Below are 22129 nucleotides of genomic sequence, written 5' to 3' on the forward strand. Positions count from 1 at the left end.
GTAGCAGTAGACATGGTGAGAAGTGGTCAGACGGGGACATATTTTGGAGGTAGGGCCAGCTGGACCAGCTAATGAGTTCCCCATAGAGGTAAGGCAAAGGAATCCAGGACGCATCCAAAGTTTTTTGGCCGGAACTGGGTAAGTGGTTTCATTAGCTACCTTACGTTAGACTGGGAGAGGGAAAGGGTTTCTGGGGAGGGGATGAGAATCAAGAGTTTTATTTTGGCCATACTGAGTCAAGATGTCATGTCAGTAAAGAGATCCGTAAACTTCTAGTGATCAGTCAGCACTTCAGTGAATCCGGACCGGGTGTGCCGGAGCAGAGGGATGGTCCCAGGGAACAGGCTGCCCAGGGCCGCACTGCCTGTGATCAGGGCAGCCCTGGACTCCCCTGGAACCCCCCCGCCCCCGCCCAAGGCAGCTTGCTCTAGGCTTATACATTCACTCATGCATGTGACACATTCAACACATATTTACTCTGAGTGCTATACTGGCTGTTTTCCATTTGCCCCTCAAAAACACATGTTTTGGTGTGATCTAAATGGACAACATGTTCTTTTCTGGTGTTCCATTTAGTGTTCTGCTTTTGAAGAAACATGAAAGCCAGCTGAGTGAATGGGTCTGTTTATAAAAGATAGTTAATAAGGCCCACGGAGCTGGGCTCCTATAATCCGGGGCTGGTGGGAGGACATGTGAACTTGGAACCCTTTTATCCTGTGTCTCTGCTCCTTGGGCCACCACCTCCATCTCCTCCCGATGCTGTCATGCCTCTGATTAGAGCCCTGCTCAGGATCCTTAGGGGCACCCCAAATTCCCTTGCAGGGCCTTCCCAGTCTGGCCTCAGCCCCTTGTCAGTCCTTTCCCTCAGCATTCCAAGCCCGACCCTGCCCCCACTCTGCCATCCTGACCCTCGCGTGGCTCAGGAGGACTGTTTACAGAGCATGCCGCCCAGCCGGGCCTTCCAGCAGTGGTTCCGCTGCTCCTCGCCCACCCATGATGCCCTCACCCTGTCACTGGGGCAGAGGCCCAGCTCGGCAGCTGCAGCCCCCTGCGCCTTCCTTCCTTAGTCCGCTGCTGGGGTGAGCGCCTTGCCCCACCGTGCTCCTAAAGTGCTCGTCCGTTGAGGAACGGAAACCCTTGTCCAACCAGGAAGCACTGCTGGCTTGTGCCTGGGGAGCGGGACAAATCCTTTAGTCACCAGGCATGGAGAAGGCGGGAGGCTGTGTCCCCATGGCCCACCGGGCTCTGTGCCCAGTAGGAGATGGCTCACTGATCCTGGAGGTCCCGAGGGTGTCTGACTCCTCTATTGCGCCTCCCACGCACCTGGCCCAGGCCCCGCTTATGCAGGATGGTAAAGGGGCTTCTTCCTGCTGCCTTGGAACTTCCGCTAACGGCCCAGCTGAGAAGCACAGATGCTCAGTACCCTCACAAGCTAAAGCTGTGCTCTTGAGCATGTCTGGGGTGGGAATACTGCAAAGGCATTACCTGGAACTTGTCAGAAATGCAGACTCTCAGGCGTCACCCAAGACCCACCGAATCAGAACCTGTATTTTAATAAGGGTCCCCAAGGATTTCACGTGCTCAGTCGAGGATGAGAAGGGCTGATAAAGAGAAGGGCTAGTCATATCCATGCAGGACTCGTAAGATAGCAAGACGAATCCAACAATCACCACCCCATCCAGGCGAGGGAAGAGATTCGGAATTCGAAAAGGTGTCCGGTGCCAGTCAGGTTCACAGTTGCAGGAAACAGAAACCACTTTGGCTGTTTTAGGTAGAAGAGGATTTGTTACTGGAAATTCAGTGTTTACAACACTGTTGGAAGGGCCCAGAACACCCCTGCAGACCCTCTAGAGAGCTGCTGCCTCTGCCCCATCAGGAAGGCAGGGCTTCAGGAGTGATTGAGGGCGTGGGCGACCCCAGACCACTGCCTCTCTTTGACCCAGAGCTGGAGACGCCGCCGCGGCCACTGCCGCAACCGCCTCTCCACACTGACGAAAATCCCAACATCTCCCCAGCCAAAGCAGCAGGGAGGCCATGGTCTCTGCCTCTCTTCTTCCTTCCAAATCTAGCGCAAGCACAACTAATTCGCAGGACTGCTTTATACAGCCAGGACTGCTTTCCCCTGCTTTGAAGTCAAGTGATGGGGGAAGAGCTTGCAGAGTTTGGGGCACCTACGAGAAGGGGAGGGTGGTGTCTCATGCCCTGGCCGGGAGCACACTGAACTGCAGAAAACCGGAACCTGCTCCATGCCACCGCTAAGGCAGGGGTCAAGAGAGTCCTTGGGAGCAAAACATTGATGGTATCTCACAGGTAGTGGGGAGGGCATATACATGAAGACGGAGGGTGGTGCCTGCTTCCAGCCGGGAGAAGCCTGGAGCGGGGAGGCTGGCAGAGCGGGGCAAAGGGAGATGGGGCAGCAGCTGGGTAGGCCATGCTGCTGGCGTTTGGTGGGGCAGGGATAAGTGGGGCGTCCCCAAGGTCCCTGTGGCTCAGTGGGGACCGTGGGGGGAGCTGGGCTTGAGCCAGCATTGCTGGTACCCCACTCACCTAACGGGGCTCAGGGCTCCCCGTAGCAGCACCCTGGGTGGGGTGGGCCACAGGGCCAGGAGCTGAGATGGGTGGGGAGGGATCAGCCTGAGTGCACGTGCTTCTTGCTAAAGGGGTCACGTGTGGGTTCTCCGGGGAGCAGACTTGAGACACTTGTGTGGGGATGTTTATTAGGGAGTGGCCCAGGAGCGGCCCTGTGGAAGAGAGGGGAGGAGGCAGGGTGGGCAGAGGGAAGCCGAGCTGTGCTGCAGGCCTAAACCGACCCGAAGGTGCCTGTCAGAGCTGGCCAGGCCCTATGCCCGGGCCTCCATCAGCCATCGGTGGACCTGCCGTTGGAAGGGTGACAGCTCTCTGTGACTGTCCCTGGGGCTGACAGCAGCTGGGCAACAGGCCCTTCCTTTGGGGGGGTGTCTGGGCAGCCTTCTCCATGTCCGCCACAGACGGCCCAGGGCAGAGGTCTCTGCGTGGGTGGCGGGCTGGGGACTGGTTCCAGAGAACCCACCACGGGCCCACACGAGAGCCAGCCTGTCAAGACGAAGGTGTGACGGCCGGTGTTGGCCAAGAGAGCCCCACGGAGAGCAGGACGACTTTGCACTTCCCCCCTCATTCCATCCTCCCTCATCCCAATCCTGGAGGAGTGAAGATGGGGTCTACAGAGGGGCGAGGGGAGAAGCTGTGAAAGGTCCGAGATCAGAGTTTTCTAATAGATTTGACTGGACTTTTAGATCCCTGGAAGAGAGTTGAACTATCAAAATGGGACTTATTCTTACAACTAAAAGAAGGCCATGGAGTCTTCCTGAGATGGGGGTTCAGGGGTACAGAAAAGGAGCTCTGACACAGTTGATGCGAGGCAGAGATGGGAGAAAAATAAAGTTGTACCCTGATAGTCCAAATTCAGCCTGTTTGCTGAATTTGGCCGTCACTGAGGGGCTGCACAGAGCTGGCAATGTCCTTGGTGGGGCACAGGAGGGGGGTGGGCCTGCACTGTTTGCTTATTGCATCCGAGAGGCTCTGGAGCCTGTGTGGTGACCCAGTTTGCTGCCTTGTCTGAGCGACATGTGCTCTCATTATAGGGGTGTGAGGGCCCTAAATGACTGCAAAGTACTTTTCAATCAGACAGAAAATAGGTAAGAAATGCATTTCCATTAATGCCCCAATTATCCCGGTCCCAACAGGACAAAAACCTGTGCTATGCCGGCTCCCAGGGATGTGTCGTCAGGATCCCGACTGTCCTCTCCCAGAGGCAGCTTGCGCTCCGCTCGCACAGCTGAGGGGCTAGAGAGGGGTCCTAGCGATGGCTGAGGCTCATCCCTCCCTTCAGAGGCCCGGGTGCAAGGCCCGGGAAGGGAGCCCTGTCGGTCCTTCAGAGGCAGGGCCACCGGCCCAGGGTGTCCGTGTGAAGTGGGAGCTGCCGCAGCCCTGCCAGTCCCTTTTGTTAGACATGCCCTGTGGCAGCTCTGGTGCTTCTTGGCCCCCTTCAACCCAGAGAGCAATTTTGCCTCTTAAACCTTTCTTGAATGGGCCCTGCGCAGCAGCCGGACTGTCTGTTCTCGGTCAGACTCTCATCTCTCATCTCATCTCCAGGGGAGAACCTTTTCCTTGCCTCTACCAGCTTCTGGTGGCTCCAGTAGGTCCTTGGCTTGTGGCTGCATCACTCGTCTCTGCCGACGTGGTCACATGGTCTTCTCCTCCTCTGTGCAGTTACATCTCCTGCTGCCTCCATTTCTTAAGGGTACATGTGATCTCATTTAGGGTCCACCCAGGCAATCCAGGATAATCTCCCCATTTTTATATCCTTAACTTGATCACATCTGCAAAGACCCCGTTTCCAAATAAAGTGACACATACAGATTCCAGGGTTAGGATCTGTTATCTCTGGGGGCCGTTATTCAGCCTGCTACAGCCTCCTTTCCTCCCTCACATTATGTTCTAAACTGCTGGTAGTTTACTGCACAGACTGTCATTTCTGCCCCCTGCCCTTTGTCCATGTGTGCATCCTCTCTGCTGGAAACTAACCCCCTCACCCCTCATCCTCCGCATTTGCCTCCTAATGCTTACTCTTATTTTGAGCTCAGGTGTCACCTCCTCCAGGAAGTGTTCCTTGATACCTCTTCTCATCACACACACCCCTGTTCTGTGGTAGCACCTGTGGGATTACAATGGATTTTTTCTGAATTTGTCTCCCCCACCAGCCTCGAAGCTGCTGAGGGCAGCTACCAGGTTCTAGACATACTTTATCTGAGTATGGATAGATTTTCGAGGAAGGAGGGATGGAAGAAAGGCTCCTGAAGGATAGAGCTTTGGCTCTAAATTTGGCTTTTAAATTTAATTTAATTTTTGGCTGCAAATTTGTAACAATCTGGCTTAATCTACAATTGAGTGGGTTTAAGGGAGTAGGAGGATGGGTGGTTGGCCCCATCAGAACCTTCTCTGATTAAAATCACAGGAAAGAAAGCTTTGGGAATAGTAATAATAATAATGGCAGCAAGATGGGCTTGCATCTGCATCCACCACCGTTCTCAGCCAGAACCCCACAGACTGGAGCCCAAGGGAGCAGTGTGGGGAGAGCGCAGAGGCATCCTTCATGAGCACCAGCTGTGTACAAGCAGGTACACAGCTGTCTGGGCGAATGCTCCTAACAGTCCCGTGGACGTGGAGTAGCTGAGCGTCAGACTGATGCCGAGCCGGGGTCCCAACCTGGGCTGGGTGTCTCCGAAGCCCAGGCCCTCCCCACTGCAAGCAGGCAGGGGGAATGGAGCCCTGGGGAGAGCACACGGGGAGAAGAGCGAAGGGCATTTCCGCGGCATCCAGTCAGGCCTGTGCTGCAGCCCTGAGGGTCTCCCCCAGTGTGGGCTAGTGCATCCGAACCCGGGCTGTCCTCCCAGCCACAAAGGAGCTGTGGGTTCCTGGGTGCCGGAGCTACAGCCCACTCAACCGCCTCTTGGTCCTGAGGGGGAAACTGAGGTCCATTTGGGGAAGGGGGGTGTGGCTGACAGCCTGCTGAGTCTGTGCTTAAGCTGGGTTGAGACAACAGGTGTCCTGCCAGCCAGGGCCCCCTGTGACACCACACTGCCCCTCAGTTGACATTTCCTTTCCGTTCAAGGGGATTACGCAAATCCAAGGTGGTTAAGCTGCCACAGGGCACTATGGAAACGGGGCGCTGTGCTCTGTCTGCCTCTTCCTTCCAGCCAAGCAACAATGACATGGAGGCCAACTTTTCTGGCCAGACTTGTTAGGCTGAATCACAGAGCATGTGTACAATTTAATTTGAACCTGGGCGGGCAGAGGGGAGAAGCCAGATTGATTACCAGAACAAATTTCAGAGCCAAGTCAGAAGTCCTCCCCCAAATACTGGGCCAGCTGCAGGGTGGGGGGGTGTTACAGATCTGTGTGTGTCAAAATGTCTATTGAAAAAATGTGATCTGCCCACTTGAGATAATTTACGTAGTGCCTGACTCTGCAGCTTCTACGCATTTCTTATAAACCAGTTTTTTATTTCTATTTTTATTTTATTTTAATTGATTCATTAATTAACCTGAATAAGCAACAACATGGACAACTGACCCTTGAACAACACAGGCTTGATTTGCGAGGGTCCACTTCTATGTGGATTTTTTTCACTAAATCTGTTCAGTACTACGACACCCAAGGTTGAATCCGTGGATGCGGAACCATGGATACGGAGGGTCACTGTGAAGTTATACGTGGATTTGCACTGCACGCAGGGTGGGCGCCCCTAACCCCGGCGCTGTTCAAGGGTCAGCTGTACATGGCACCCTCTTCTGAAGGTGGAGAAGGTAAGAAATCTTCTTTCTGCCTGTTACCCAGTCACTGAGTTTCTCTCCCTGGAGGGAATGCTCCCATTTGGGGTATGTCTTTCCAGATAGTCAGTGCATCCACATTTATGTACACATATCCTGTCCTTTTCTACAGCAGTTCGCAACTGTACTCTGCACTGTCTTGCCTGTCCCGCCCCCCAACCCCCTTGTTTTTCACTTAGCAATACATCTTGGCTTGTTTCAGGGCTAATATTCCGTTATCCGGATGGGCTGTCATTTCCTTAGCTAGCGCCCTGTTGATGGACATTTAGGTTCCAATCTTCTTCTGTGACTCGCAGTGCCTCAGGGGGTATATACCTCTGCCTACTCCCACCCACGTGAGAGCCTGTCTCCGCTGCACTGTCCGAGACAGTAGCCACCAGCCACGTGCTGTACTTACATTTCAGTGAATTTGAACTGGATAAAACCGAACTGCCAACTCCTCAGTCATGGTCCTGCTCGCCACATCGCCAGTGCTGAGAGTCCCGCGGGGCTGGCGGCTGCTGTGCTGGCCACGCAGCTCCAGGGCACGTCCGTGAGCAGGGACAGCGCTGCTCCACGTGGGAACTTCCTAGGCGGGAACTGTGAAGGTCTGTACATCGTAAGTGGTGAACGATATTGCCAGATCTCCCTGTGAAGAGGCTCTAGCTATTTACATTTGAGAGCACTTTTATTTCAGAACAACTTATGGAATATTGGGGAAAAAAGGAAGGTTCCCTGTGTACCAATTGCAAGGACGTTCTGTTTCCGTTGTCAGTGCCACGTTGCTGGAGTTGTGCGCTGCTGTTCCCGCCTGTCACTGGAGCCCCACTCCGGCTGTCTCCCCCTGAGGCCTGGCCTCCTGCTGCCTTGCTGAGGTCTGCTTCTCCCCAGCTCGAGGCCTCTTCCCTCCCCCCTCCCTCAGGTCCAGGGCTCCTCCACACCCCGACTCACAGCTGCCATGTCTCAAGGGAGACAGCCCGTCTCCTCATCCACCCCTGTTGCCATGACACAGCCTCTACGGAAGAATCGGCATCCTGACTCTCTTCCACCCTCCTTCCCTTCGGTGAATGGGGACCTCCACGTTGCCAAATCCATGGCCATTGCCCAGTCCTCACCTTGCTTGAGCTGCCAGCTGACCTCTCAGCCGCACCGTGCACCCCGACTGTTCCCTTCTTCTGAAGTGCTCGGCCCTTTGGCTTCTGAGACGCCACACCTGCTGTCCCTCTGATCGCTGCATCCCTGCCTCTTTGCAGCCTTGCCCTCCTTGCAGCATTTAACACTGGGTCGTCTTATTTTCCTCATTCTCTGCTTTTTTCCTGGGAGAGCTCATCCCCACTGTGGCTTGGATCAGCATCATTTGGGGAGTGATGGTCATGCATTTTAATTCCCATTTCTTTGATTACTTGTAAGATGGGTCATCTTTTCATGGCGTCCGGCCGTCTGTATTCTTTATGAAAGCAGCTTAGAAGCAGAGCAGACACTGGACACAGGTTCCAGTCCAGACCACAGCCATGGCAGGTCCCTGCCCTCACCCCCTCCAGGCCCTCCCCGGCCTCATCTCTCTCCACACCCTCTCAGCATCTGCAAAGTCACCAGGCCGGACACCCCCAACCCAGCCCACAGCCTGCATTCTTCTCCAGGACTCTCATCACCCCGCTCCTTCTTCTGTGGTCCCCAGAGCTTGATTCCACTGAGAAGAGACAGTCTCTCATCACCACACTCCTCCCCATTCCTCCCCAAATCTGCACATCTCACCCCAGTGCCCAGGCATGGGGGTCAGCATGTGGCCAGTGCCTCATCTCCCTTCTGGGACATTGTTCTGCCACCTCCTGCCAACAGTCCTTCTCTTTTGAAGTTCATGCTGTTACTCCCCTCTTCCTAAACCCATATACTCCTTCCTGTACTCTGGCTGCTCTGTGTTTGGGGACTTTGATTCTCCCAGACTTTTCTGTCCGCTGCCCTGATGCCCACTTTGGGGCTTCAGCATCAAGATTGACAGCTTTCTTTGTCCACCTCTCATAGTTTCTTGACTTAAACCTCAGTGACTCTTTCTACTCTATTTTAGATGCCTACACACCTACCTTCACCGCCTGCAAATGAGCTTGACTGCAGCCTTCTACACGCCCACCTCCTTTTCTCCATCACATCTTGTATGGCCACAGGTTTTTTTGCCTCCTTCCTTTTCTCCCAATCCTTTGGTAAGATTTTACCCCCATTTGTCTTCCTATCATGACCCACCACACCAACTAAGCCATATCCGGTAACCTGGGCCATGCTGCTTTGCCAGTTTCCAATCCTAAAGATACCTGGTGATCCTGCTGGGATGAACTGAGGGGATCATCCTTTCACTCAAACACCAATAACATTCATACCTTGTATGGAACTTCCTTCTGACTAATTCAGCCATGTGCCTGTCCCGCTTTCTTGGTCTGTGAGCTCCAGGACAGGAATGAGAGTGCCATATCTGTTCTCCCTGTGCTCAGCCTGTGTTTGTGCAATAGCCCATGTTTGCTCACTTTGGCTGAATAGACATTTTCTGCTTTGGCAGTGACCACTCCATCACTGTGGGCTGATAATACTCAGATTTAAAAAGCAAGGTATCTATCCAGGGTAGGAAAAAATGACTAGAGAGAAAGAATAAAGGAGTCCGGGGGAAGCCATATATGCATTAAATGCCTTTTAATTTAATATGCATTAAAAAAAAAATGGACATACGAGAGTCAGGTTGCAGGTAGAGGCGATTGCAAAATGGTTTCTCCTAAACTGCCGAGTTATATTCTGCCAGCATCCAGGTACTCTACTGTTAAAAAGGTTTATTTTGGTGGTGAAGGTACAGCTTGGTGTCGGGTGATGACCTTGGCCAAAAGAAGGGAAAACACTGCATCTATGCTGAAAGGAAAAAAATTATGTTTGCCTTTTCGCCTGCAGACGAGAGAAGAGAGGGGAGAGGGGAGGAGAGGCTTTCCTTATGCAGCTAGTCCTGGGCTACCCGCTTTGCGCTTTGATGCACTCATAGCAATAACCCAAGGCTCTGCTGCCAGGAAACAAGGAAGTGGGCTGTCACACAAGTTGATGCCAACACTCTGCTTGTGCAAATACTCAGGACCCAGTGCCAGGCTCTGCATCTTCTCTGCCAGGGAGGAGTGCAAGCACACGGTCACCTGTGTCTCAGGACCGAGAGGCTGGCTTCGGAGAAGGGCTTGTGGCAGCAGGGGAAAGGGAAGCCTGGCATTTTGGGTGAACGATAACTGCCTTAAGTGGTCAGTGAAGGTCCTCCCCTGAGGAGGGGCCGGTCTCTGAGGCCAAGACCCTACGATTAAGAGGTGATAGAGTCTAAGAGAGCGCAAGTTCACTGGCCTCTTAGAGCCTGGACCCAGCAGGGCACTGAGGCTCCCAGCAGCAAAGCTGTGTGCGTTCCCCCCGGGCGCCCTGTCGACGGTGCTCCCCCCACCTGGCTCCCGGCAGTGGTGCCGGGCTTCCATTTCTGGCCCTGAGACCATTGATCCTTTAGGGTCCCCTGTGTCCTACTTGTAGGCACTCTCAGGCAGTACCTTCCTTTTCAATGCTCTCTTGGGAATAAAATAACACTTTCTAAAACCACAGCGTACAGAGGATTTCACTTCTGGAATGATGGAGACCGCCTGTGCTTCCTCTTCTCCATGTGCCCCTCCAGATCTGGTCTGCTGCCTGGGAAGCTGGCCCTCCAAGGACGGCACCACCCTGCTCCCCTGCCTTCTGGTTCTTGTTGGGTTCAGCCACGGGGGACGTCAGGTGGTCAGAGGCTTGAGCCGTCAGGGTGTTTCTTTCCTCTCCCTCTGCCAGGCCGTGACTTTGGCAGAGGCCGCATTCCTGTGACTATAGCTCCGGCCAGGTTCTGGGGACTGTTCCTTCCCCTGCTCCTGCTAGCCCTTGAGCGCTCCAGCATGTTTATCCCCTGACCCTGCCCACACCTCTGTAAAGGACTTTCTTTAAGCTTCTCTTTAGAACCGCCTGTTTCTTGCTCTGTTAAACTAATTGCTCCAGGCCCTCTGTCCACCCGAATAAAGGCCAAACCATATCACATCACAGAGCGGTTCTCACGAGCCCCGTGTTTTTTACGCATCGTGTTTATATATAGTTTTAAAGTGTTAACTCCTTCCGTCAGTGGTTTCAACACAAGAAGCCTCCAGTTGGGTTCCTTTAGTCATTGGTCACAAGTTAACCTTCATAGGTCCTGCTAAGGATGGAAGAGAAGGCAGTAGGGAGACATTTTCCTTCTAAATTCACATTCAGGTCTTGGTCCTTTCCCCTTCTCTAACCTGTGTAACTCGGCAGCTTTCCTATGTAAGAGGGCATTCGTGCACTTACTACACGGGGTTCAGGCAAATCGCAACGCTTGGCTGGCTGTGCAGGCGTGGAGCCCCTCGGTGGTCGGCAGGCCCTTCCTGCAGACTCCCCTCCGACAGACGTGCACCTTTTCATCTCCTGGTAATGCTCTCATCCTTGGTCCTCTCTGTCCAAGGAAGAGGGGGTCTCTCCTGCTGGGTCCCCAGAGGCCCCACCTTTGGCTTCTGTGTGGCATCCAGGGACCCCCGAGTCCCGACTGAGCAGTCAGTGCTGCCTGGGAGCCCGGCTGAGCCCGCTGTGCCAGCACCACCCGGACTCGCTTTCCTGCACGTCTCAATTTGGGCTCTGCTCTCGCCCATCCCTCCATCTCCCCTAATTTCTAGAGAACCCTGTTTATACCGCTCCACCCTCCCTCCTTTAGGGTCATGCAGTCTCGGGTGTTGGGGCTGCTGACACCCACGGAGTGTGTAACGCAGCCTTGACTGTGGGGAGTCTCTGACGGTTCACACTTAAGGGAACCCGATTCCAGGACCACTCTCCCGTATTGTTAGGGCTGATTAACTTCAGACACGCCTGCTAACAGTGAAACCTGCTATCAGAATGCTCCAGAGGGAGGAGGCACAAAGCTGTCAATCTGGGGCCAAATTACAAGTTAGTAAGAAAAGCTGCTAATGAGCTCTGGAAACCTTGGTTAAGGGGCTAAAAAGGAAATATGTGAAACCAAAGAGGAAGGTGCCTGGTACTTAGCGGCCCACATTTACATCTTAATCCTTCCATCGAGGGCCTCACCTCAGTTCACAATCTCATTTTCAGGAGGAAGTGGGGGGTTACTGTTTGCAACGCTGGAAGCAAAAAAACCCACAAATTACTACAGATGGTGTAGATATTTTTATTTTTTTCAGAGCAGCTGCAGCATTTACTGGTTGGAGTCTGGGCCACAGCTGCCCTGTAGCTCCCTTCCTGTCCAAGAGAGGTATGGCGTCACTTCTGGGCAAACTGGTCTCCAGTCGAAGGAACAAGCAAAGGCCATCACATAAGGAGGCAGAGCTCTCCCTTACTGCCTGAAGGGTCTCGAACAAGCCCTCCCTGGAGAGAGCTCTGACAGTGTGCTTTCCATGAGGTCCAGCGGGAGGCGGGACTTGAGGTCAGGTTCAGGTGCAGGCTTCCTGCCCCTCACAGCCTCCGAGCCTTCCTGGGGCGACAGCCGTTGTGCGGGATGGGGGTGTTGTCTGTGATTGAGATCACTTCCAGGCCCCCCATGGTCAGTCCCTTGATGGCAGACTGGAAGGAGAAGGAATAGCAGGATGGCACGGTCCCAGAAACGATGGCCCAGTGTGTCCAGACAGGGCTCGGAGAGGAACCGGTCAGGGCAGGCAGGGGGCGGCGTAGGGATGAGAAAGCTCACTGGCTCTGATATCTACATTACCAACGTGATGCCCTCACAGAGCTCTCCCTACCAACCCCTTCACCAAGCCCTCAACGCTGCCCACATCTCCAATCCCACCTGCCACATCCCACCTTGCGCTTTACAATCTAAGAACAAAGACTGCTGTAAATCTCAACGCATCTTAAGCATTATGCTTTTGTAGTTTCCTCTGCCTGGAATGATCCCCCCACCCCCAATCCCATTAGTCCCTCGTCATTCTCAAAAACTCAGTAGAGATGTCACCTCTTTGGGGACACTTTCCTGATCACACCCAACATGCTCCCAGCACCCTGGGCACAAGCTTTACCACTGCACTCACTAGTCTGTACTGAGGGACCCATTTGTGACAGTCCCCCAGGGGCCACCTTTCTGTTCCCAGTGCCTGGCACACAGCAGGCACTCCGTAAGTGTCTGATGAATTGAAACTAAGGGATCAGGGCTTGCTTTGAGAAGCTTAGTAGATTAGAGGCAATGGAAAGAAACTTCAAGCCGTTAGGGAAATCCACTACAGGGTCCACTCTCCCTCCTCTGCTCTCACCCCCGTTTCTCTCACTAACTGAAGAAGCAAGCACACATGCTGGGCTGTGAAGAAGCGAGGTCACTTACCAAGCGCCCTGGCCCCAGGCCTTTCACCACAACTCGGACGTGGGTCACACCCTTCCCCGTAGCTTTCTGGAGAGGAGCAGCAAGTGGTTAGTGCTCTGAGAGAGAAGTGCGACATCCAAGCCCCTTGCTACTGCCACCTGGAGCAACAGGGTTATGAGCTCCATGGAACAAGCACCCACACATGTAAACAGGCAGAAGACAGGGAAGGAAGCAAAGAGCAGATGGCCGAGGTGCAGGACAGACACCAGCAGTCAGCTGGGATCTCTTTCCGCCCAGGACAGCACTGCCACCTAGTGGAGACTTCTAAATATCGCTCAGATTTTTCCCTGGTGGATAAATGCAGAATTTCAGACCATAAGGTGCCCTGGACTCCAAGGCTAAGCCTCAGTACCCTCTTAGAAAGTGTTATCTTATCATTTTAATCTTTAGTTATAGTTAAAATTTTCTTTCTTGTTTATAAAGGTAGTTTATTGCAGAAAGTCTGGAAAACACACAGGTCACTCAACCCACCATGCAGAAGCCACCGTTAACACTGACATATTTCTTTTAAGTGTATAAACCTGCCCATTGGTGGCCATTTAGTATGTTTTGATGATCACTGATACATAGCAATCAGTATTTTGGGGCATCAAGCTTTGTCTGAAGGTCAAGGTTTTCCTTCCAGAGATACTCCCGGTTTGGCAGTGAACCTTTGTGAGGCCTGTGTGGTAGCAGACAGTGCCCAGGCCCTGGTCCCAGACCTGGTGGGGTCACTTCAGAGAACTGGACTGGCTGCATGGCTCTGAGCAAGCCACACACCCTGAATCCTAAATGACTCTTAAAAATGTGGGCAATACCGAGGGTCTTCTGAGGATTCAAGATAATGAACGTAAAGTGTCTGGCGTATAGTAGATACTGAATAAATACACCAGCTGCAGCTCACTGCCACCTTGCTTCTAGAAAGGTCCGCAACAGTTCACGCTCCCTCTGGTACTGCAGGAGAGTCCTCACATGCCACCCCTCCTCCAGATGGACCGTTACCACAACCACACCCCACCCACCGCACTGGTCTTTAAATCCAGGAGGCTTCGGTGAGCCTTCAGCACCTGGCTCCTGCCTCTTCTAGAATGAACCGAGTGTTTCACTTCTACTGAAGCTGAGAGAAAGAGAAAAGAGAAGCCTTTTCACACACACCTCTTCAAACCACCCCCAATGTTAGGGTAGCCGCCTCAAGGACAATTTTCCTGCCAGTGATCAGCCATGCAGAAAGTGGAGCCCAGCACAGAGGGAGCCGGAAAGAACACACACTTACCACCGCGGCAGCTATGCCCGCTGTTTGCGCTGCAATGCCCGTGCCCTTCTTGGCATTCTGAAACCCCTCCGTGCCACAGGAAGCGCGGGCAAGGGGCTGGTGAGCGGCAGAGACTACCTGGATCTGTGTGCTGGGAAAGGAGGGGAGGTGTACAGAATATAATGGCTCTTCAGGGGAGTAAGAGAGCGCTAACCCATGCCCAGACAAGCCTGAGTGTGAAAGAAAAAGACCGTTAGCTGCTTTCACTCTGAGCTTATCAGATGAGTGTTTTTTGAACTCCTGTAGGAGGTGCCAGGAAAGGTCAGAATCAACCCCTAAACCTCACTAAAAACTGACAAGTCCTATAATCTAAAGAGAGCCATTATGCATGGAATGTTTGGGCTCCGCCCCCTAAATTCATGTTGAAATTCTAACCCCTAATGTGAAGGTATTGGGAGGTGGGGCCATTGGGAGATGATTAGGTCATGAGGGTGGAGCCCTTATAAACTGGATTAGTGCCTTATAAAAGGGACCCCAGAGAGCTCCCTTGCCTCTTCCAGCATGTGAGGACACAACGAGAAGCCAGCCATCTGCAACTTGGAAGAGCTGTCACTAGAACCCGATCCTGCTGGCACACTGATCTCTGACTTGCAGCCTCAGAACTGTGAGAAATAAATGCTGTTTAAGCCACCCAGTTTGTGGTATTTTGTTATAGTGGTCTGAGCTGACTAACAGGAGCTCCATAATCTGAGGGTGCTAAGTGTCATCCAGAGGAAAGGTGGCATATTTTCCTCCTAGTATCTTCCCTGTAGCCAGTGTTTTAAATTAGATTCAGGGTCCTTTCTGGCTTCTTTTTTTTCCCCTAAGAAATCAGATTTTCACATCAGGTAATTTTTAATGATTTTTCATTGGTAAAGTTTCAAATATACACAAGAGTGGATAGAATAATGTCTGAACTCCCATGGACTCACCATTCAGCTTCAACAATTATTAACTCATATCCAATTTGGTTTCACCTATAAACCCTGTTTCTACTCCCCTCTATCCCCTAACTAATGGATTATTTTGAAGCAAATCTTAGACCCATCATTTCATCTGTAAATATTTCAGTATATATCTCTAAAAGATACGGACTCTTTAACAAGTTAAATTAAAATTAAGAATAACTTCAAGAAATCCTTAGACATGCTTTCCATTTCCCTCTTGATCACTGCCCAGTCTCCTGGTCTGAAGAGCTCCCTGAGAACTCACCACAGAGGGAAGTGGAGAGTGGTTATGGGGAGACCTGCTGGAGCTGGCCCTGGGCTCAGGCCACCTGCTGTTGGCCTGGCTACAGCTGCCATTTCCCTACCAGGGCTTCTTGGGTTTTCTACACTGAACAGAGTAGAAATAGACAAGAGAATGGCTTGTCCCTGAGACAACCTCAACAGAGATCTACAGAGTGGGCCACAGACCTTTAGAAAAGCAAACGAACAAAGAGAGCTTACCTGTGTCCTTAGCAGCCTGAGAAGAGAGGAAAATCCAGGGGCTCTCATTCCGAGCTTACCAGATGAAAGCTGAAATGCATCCTATGGCACCTCACCTGTGCCTACCCTCTAGCCCTGACTACCAACAGTCTCTTGTATTGTTCTCTAAATTGCTTCATAGGCGACTATTGACCAAACACCAATCCCATCTCCAAGTGGGGGCTGGTGTGCAAAGATGTTACTGACGTCAGCAAGGTTTCTGTTGCCAACACACAGTTGGGAACTTACCCAGCACTGTCTGAAAGCCACACAGAACGCTAGTCTTCCAACCTTGTGCAGCCCTACAAAGGCAGAGGTCGGTGCACGGTGGCCCAAAGCGAGTACTTTAAAGCAACTCTTATTTGGAGGTTTCCATTTTGCTTAGTTTGTTAGTAAATCATATATTCTGAAATAATCTCTCTCATTTATTAATCACCCATCCCCAGTACTAACACTTAACAAATACTTTCACAGAGGGACTTTCTGGCCCTAAAATATACTCTTCTCCAACTCTTGAGCAGAACCAGGAAATACAATTCCCAAGGACAGCAATGAAATCTTATGAATGTGATATGCCTAACCTAGTTCACATTTTCATGAAATCTGAATAAACTATATAAAGAGAGAGGTGGTCTCCCCAAACCAGGAGGGAGCCCGGGGGACCTCTGCATCAGCGTCTGCGTGCAGAACGTGGCAGCCTGACTTGCCCGCCCCCTCTGAAGGGGAAAGAAGCCCACTCTAGCCCTACCAGGTGCTCCCTTCCCTGCTTACTTGTTGTATGATGCTTTGATGTGTGCGATTGGGATCTCCTCAAATTTCTTTCCTGCCCACCTCAGAGAGCTCTCTTGTCCTGGAATTGGAGGGTAAATGCTGCAATTAGAAGAAAAATTTTAGGTAAGGTTGTCCTGATTTTTTTTTTTTAAATAAAAAAAAATTACAAGGTTTAAAAAAAGCCAACAGTACAGACAAACTCATAATAAAAAACAGCAGCTCTCTCTCTCAACCTGCTCCTGAGGTCACTGCCCCCAACCCTTCTGGCGCTGCTGCCACATCTGGGAACACGGTGCTTCAGCAGCCGTTTCCTGAGTTGTTGACTCTAGACACAGCTAGTGACTTTCTGCTGGGAGGAAAGAGAATTTAATCCATGCTCCCCATCTTTCCCTGTCCCTTCTAGTATAATCAGATCACTCTTTCCAGTCCTCTATAAGCTACTCTTTCTGCATTAAAAAAAATAAAGGCGAATCTCTATTTCTTGTTTTATCAACCACAGATATCTTGACTATATTATTGTTCATTTGTACAAACAATATGATTTTTCATATCATATTGATATGACAAAATTATCTTAATAAAAAAAGACAAAATTATCTTAATAATACTTATAAAAATCATTATTATAAAAAAAAATCCAGTATTCCCTGGAATAGAGGTCAGCAAACTTTTTCTGTAAAGGGCCAGATAGTAAATATTTTAGGTTTTGCTGGCCGTAAAGTTTCTGTTGCAACTACTCAACTTTGCCACTGTGGTGCAAAAACAGCTACAGACAACAGTAAGTTAATAGGTGTGACTACTGTCCAATAAAAAACAGGAAACTGGCCAGATCTGGGTAGAGGCCAACTTGCCAAGCCCTATCCTAGACCAGCGGCTGTCCATGCTGGCTGAACAGCAGGATCACGTGATTCTTGCTTACACTCCACCCCAGACTTCTGGATGGGGCCTGAGAATCCATTTCTGAAGTAGCCCAAGTGAGTCAGAATGTGAACTCAGGGTTTAGCACACTGGCCTAGACATCACGTCGAGTTCAAGACCCCTCTCTATCTCAGTCCGATCTGTCCTCTGGCTGTCTCTCGGTCAGGACTCTTCATTTTCAGGTGGAGAAACTGAGTACAAATAGGGGAACAGGGTTATCAAGGGAAGCCAGGCCTTGGGTCGAGGGGCTCTACCCTGGTTCAGAGCTCTGCTCACCACCTGCGCTTTTTTTTTATTCTAGACTCGAGCAAACCTGCTGCTGCACCCTGCCTACACGTACAGATCAGATCAGTGTTTGTACCCCCTCGGCCACCTGAACTACAATGGGTTCTGATTTAGAGAATACACTATTATCTGAGCATTATCCTCCTGACTGGCTTTCCTAGAGAGATTTAAAAAAAACAAAACAGTAGCACAGTGGTATTCAAGAGCTACAAGTGTATTCTTTCCTGCTTGGCCTGATCTTAGAGATGATTTAGCATCTCAGCAGGTTGCCAGCTTATCAGCCTGCACTGAGGTGGAATGTGGACGAGGCTCTGAGATGACATTCATATTTAAAACATTATCATTTCCCCATTGATAATTTCCCCTATGGACTTGTGGGTCAAAAACTTAAGCCTTCTAAAGTCTGAACATACCAGCATAATGCCTTTTATATAGGCCAAGATTTTTGAACTAGGAAGGATTTGGAGCTTGAACCATTTAACTGAAGGTGCAGACAAGATCAAGCTTTTAAGCCTCCCAGGTCCAATGTACAAACGAACAAGTGGTTCACCCCGAGGCAGCCCAGAAACAGGAAAGACAAAGCTTTCTGGCGCTGGTCTGCTGCCTCTTCATACCATCCTCAAACCAGGCCCGCACACACGGCATCTCTTGCAAATGGCTGACGAGGACTGAAAATAGCCTGCACAGTTGGGTAGAGAAAAATACACAGTAGTGCAGTAGTACCTACTGTCTGTCTCTCTATCACAGTTTCTTGACCTCGGTACTACTGACATTTTGGGCAAGAGAATTCTCTGAGGGGGGGCTGTCCTGCACACTGTGGGGTGTTTAGCAACATCTCTGGCCTCTACCCAACTAGACATTGTCCCTCAAGTTGTGACAACCAAAAATGTCTTCAAACATCGCTAAAAGTCCCCTTGGAGGCACAGCCGCCCCAGGCTGAGAACCGCTGCTTTACTTTAATGACTTCTAACATCCAGTGGGCCCTCATTGCTGGCAATCATACAGCGCATCCACAGTTCAATTACCCTTTCACTGTCCTGGATGACTATTTTGTACCGTCTTTTATCCCCTCAGACCTCCAACTCCTTCCTGCTTCCTCACTGCCCGCTGATGACCTTCACAGAGAAATAGAAGCAATCAGAGGCTCTTCCAGCTCCCACTACCAAACATCTGTGCCCACAATCTCTGCCTTCTTTCCTGTTATGATGCTCCACTTGTGTGTTAGCCCCTCAAGGACAGCAGTCCGGCATCCTCATTCTTTCCCCTCTCTACTGCATCATTCCCATCAGCAAAACATGTGGTCATTTCCCCAACCTAAAAACAAACAAAAACCTCTTGATCCTAAAGCCTCCTTTAGCACCTGCCCATTTCTATATTCCCTCTCAAAGAAATGACCATACCTGCTGTTTCTTCCTGTCTTCTATTCTCCTTGAACCCATGCCACTCAGACCTTAGCCCCTCATACCTCCACCAAAAATGCTCTAGTCAAGGTCACCAACCAACTCACAATGTTAAGTCCAATAAGCAATTCTGTCATCAGTCTATGGACCTATCATATCAGTAGCATTTGATATAGCGAATCTCTCTGCCTTTGAACCACATTAAAAAAAAAAAACAGAACCCTCCAGGTTTTCTTAGTACTTCTCTGGAGGTTTCTTCTTTCTCTTTTGCTGATCTTTCCTCATCTCCCAAATCTCTAAATGCCAGAGGCTCCAGGGTTCTGTCCTTGGACCTCTTCTTCTCTTTGTTTACCCTTTCTCTCTTGATGATCTTGTATCTTATGGTTTTAAATATCATCTAGGGACTTCCCTGGTGGTCCAGTGGTTAGGACTCGGTGCTCTCACTGCCAGGGGGCCCTGGGTTCGATCCCTGGTCGGGGAACTAAAATCCCATAAGCCTTGTGGCAAAAAAAACCCAAAACAAACAAAAAATCATCTATATGATGAGTCTTCCAAATGTATACCTCTAGCCCAGATCTGTCCCCTGAACTCCATTTCTAATAGTCAATATTGTATCTCCACTTGGATGTTAATGAAGCATCTCAAACTTAACCACCCAAATCCAAGCTCCTGCAGTCTCCCCCGTCTTCATGACAACTCTATCTTTCCAGTTGTTTAGGCCAAAGATTTTAGAGTGCTCCTTCAGTCCTCTCCTTTTCGCACATCTTACATGAACAAATCCTGTTGATCATCTTCTATGTGTATCAGTTTGACCATTTATACTACCTCCACAGCTGCTACTCTGGTCCAGGCCAGCATCATTTCTCACCTAGATTACTTCAGTAGTTTTTTAGCTGCTTAGGAGACTTCGCCCACCTTCCATCCTTGCTTCCCTACAGTTCAATATCAACACAGCGGCCAAAGGGACCCTTTAAGATGTAAGCAGGATCATGTCAATCCTCCGTTCAGAATTCTCCAGTGACCTCCCACTTCACTCAGAGAATAAGCTGAAGTCCTCACGATGGCCCACAAGGCCGACAGGATGTAGCCCTGCATGCCTGCTGCACCCTTTTGCCCTCCTGCCCCCACCTCCTGGTTTTTTTTTGTTTTTTGTTTTTTTTAACTTTGGGTGTATTTATTTATTTATGGCTGTGTTGGGTCTTCGTTTCTGTGCGAGGGCTTTCTCTAGTTGTGGCAAGTGGGGGCCACTCTTCATCGTGGTGCGCGGGCCTCTCACTATCGCGGCCTCTCTCGTTGCGGAGCACAGGCTCCAGACGCGCAGGCTCAGTAATTGTGGCTCACGGGCCCAGCTGCTCTGCGGCATGTGGGATCTTCCCAGACCAGGGCTCGAACCCATGTCCCCTGCATTGGCAGGCAGATTCTCAACCACTGCGCCACCAGGGAAGCCCCCACCTCCTGTTTTTAATCACTCCACGTTGGCCTTCTTGCTGCTGCTCTCAAACACTAGACACACTCCTACAATCTGTCGTACTTGTTTTTCTTGTTTTCTATATACTGTCCCCTATCCACTCGAATTTAAGTTCTACGGGGGCAGGGACTTTTGTGTGTTTGGTCACCGATGCATCCCCAACACCTTGAACAGTGCCTGACGTTGCTGAGTGACCGTAACAGAATCTTGGCTTAAATTCCTTCGGCAGCTCCCCACTGCCTACAGTGGGGACTGCGTAAAAGCCCCAGTGTTACAGATAAGACCCTCAGCATTCGGATTCCTTCTCACCCTGCTGGACTCATCTGCCATTACACATACACTTGAATACACTGCGTTCTTTCACAATGCATGCCTTACACAGACTGTTAGTTTGCCTAAAACGAGCTTTCATCTTTTCCAGCTGAACTCCCATTCAGTTTGGTTCTTAGCTTCACATTATTTTCTTGGCACTCTTGCCTGATTTCCTCTGGAGTCAGACACTCACTCTTTCATACTTCAAAACAACCATCTCTTACTTCCAATATACCACTGGTCAGATTATGGTGAAAACATTTGTATGTTTGTCTTCCTTGGTAGACTGTGAACTACTTGTGGGGAGGAATGATCTTCTGCATTTGTATCCCCAGCACCTAGCACGGTGCCTGGCACCAAGCAGGTTCTTAGAAAAGGTTTGTTAAATACAGTGAAGTACAAGTAGCACAAAGAGGCAGTGGCACTGTGGAAAGCAAGTTGCCAGTCGCTGGGGCTAAGCACAAAAACCACCCTGGACCTTAGACCAACTCAAAAAAGTGCATAATAACATACACCCTAGTGTAGCCACCCATCCCCGCCCCCTTTTGTGTCCGAGACCCAGGGAAGGTTGTTAGTCTGACGTGATCCCAGAGGGAAACAAAGGTGATATTTACTATACGACTTCGACGTTCACTCATTCATTCATCAAATGTTCATGAGCATTCATTTTGTGCCAAAGCTCATCTCATTTGATCCTTACAACCTCTTCCGGCGTTATTTCCACTTTCAGACGAAAAAGCTGAGGCTCAAAGATTAATCTGCATAAGGTCCCGCAGATGGCAAGTGACAGAGTTGGGAATTCACTGGTTCTCTGACTCTGGAGGGTGGTGCCAGTCTCCCGAGAGCGGGACCTAAGTGGCCCTCACCTGAAGCTGCTGCGGCTCGGAGCTGGCGCCGGAGCCTTCGCCTTCTCAACTTCCGGCTTGGCCCCTGCGTCTTGCATCTGCTGGGCGCTAGTGTGGATGGTGGAGGCCGGCACTCCGGCCACGGTGACCCTGTGGAGAAGGAAATCTCGGTGAGGTCCAGGCCTAACCGAGTCCTAACTGGAGTCCAGGTGTCTCATGGGACACGGGCAGGAGCGAATTCCCGCGGGTGGCCGTAGGCTCGGAGGGGAATAATCATTCTTACCTGGTAGTCGGTGGCCAAACCCATAACCGCAAGAGCCAAGACCCCGCGTTTCTTACAACCTGCATGACTGAGTTGACCCCAGTCAGCTCCCGTCCGCGGCGACCGCGGAGCTTGGCGGGGCTGGAGCGGAGCCAGCACCACGAGCGCTTGTGGGGGAGGGTGAAGAGGAAAAGTCACCTGATTCCTTTTTATAACATACATTAAAGATTTTTCTTCCCATTTAAATAATGTATAATAACTATCGTTGAGAGTGGCCACTGGGAATCCTCCCCCCTTTTCCTAGTTTTCTAACATGAGATCTTCGCCCACCCCTCCATATTGGAATGGTTCGTTCTACTAGTTCCGGGGAACCTAGCTCTTCCCGTCA

The 22129-nt window shown here is 50.8% G+C and overlaps 1 protein-coding gene across 2 annotated transcripts; it reads right to left on the minus strand.

Moving 5' to 3' along the window:
• Nucleotides 1-9029: 9029 nt before the first annotated feature.
• MRPS11 (mitochondrial ribosomal protein S11) lies at nucleotides 9030-22087 on the minus strand. 2 transcript variants are annotated; one of them, XM_059912518.1, is made up of 6 exons: nucleotides 21763-22087; nucleotides 21501-21629; nucleotides 16252-16350; nucleotides 13997-14126; nucleotides 12706-12771; nucleotides 9030-9236 (listed from the first exon to the last, which is right to left on the minus strand). In XM_059912518.1, exons 1-6 carry the CDS (start codon nucleotides 21825-21827, stop codon nucleotides 9042-9044), a joined length of 684 nt encoding a protein of 227 aa, XP_059768501.1. In that variant the 5' UTR covers nucleotides 21828-22087; the 3' UTR covers nucleotides 9030-9041. The 2 variants fall into 2 exon arrangements, with proteins under 2 accessions (XP_059768501.1, XP_059768502.1); XM_059912519.1 differs by lacking the exon at nucleotides 9030-9236 and adding an exon at nucleotides 11549-11954.
• Between the last annotated feature and the right edge of the window lie 42 nt (nucleotides 22088-22129).

Source organism: Balaenoptera ricei, chromosome 2 (assembly GCF_028023285.1).
Source record: "Balaenoptera ricei isolate mBalRic1 chromosome 2, mBalRic1.hap2, whole genome shotgun sequence".
Lineage (NCBI taxonomy): Eukaryota > Metazoa > Chordata > Mammalia > Artiodactyla > Balaenopteridae > Balaenoptera > Balaenoptera ricei.

What these genes read in the sequence shown, in the direction of transcription:
- MRPS11 (XM_059912518.1), bottom strand. Translation starts at nt 21,827, where the DNA reads ATGCAGGTTGTAAGAAACGCGGGGTCTTGGCTCTTGCGGTTATGGGTT. An exon ending in ATCAAAGCATCATACAACAA is followed by an intron (nt 14,127 to 16,251) that starts GTAAGCAGGGAA and finishes CTCCTTTCCCAG; the next exon opens with CACACAGATCCAGGTAGTCT. An exon ending in CGGGCATAGCTGCCGCGGTG is followed by an intron (nt 12,772 to 13,996) that starts GTAAGTGTGTGT and finishes GCTCCTCTCCAG; the next exon opens with AAAGCTACGGGGAAGGGTGT.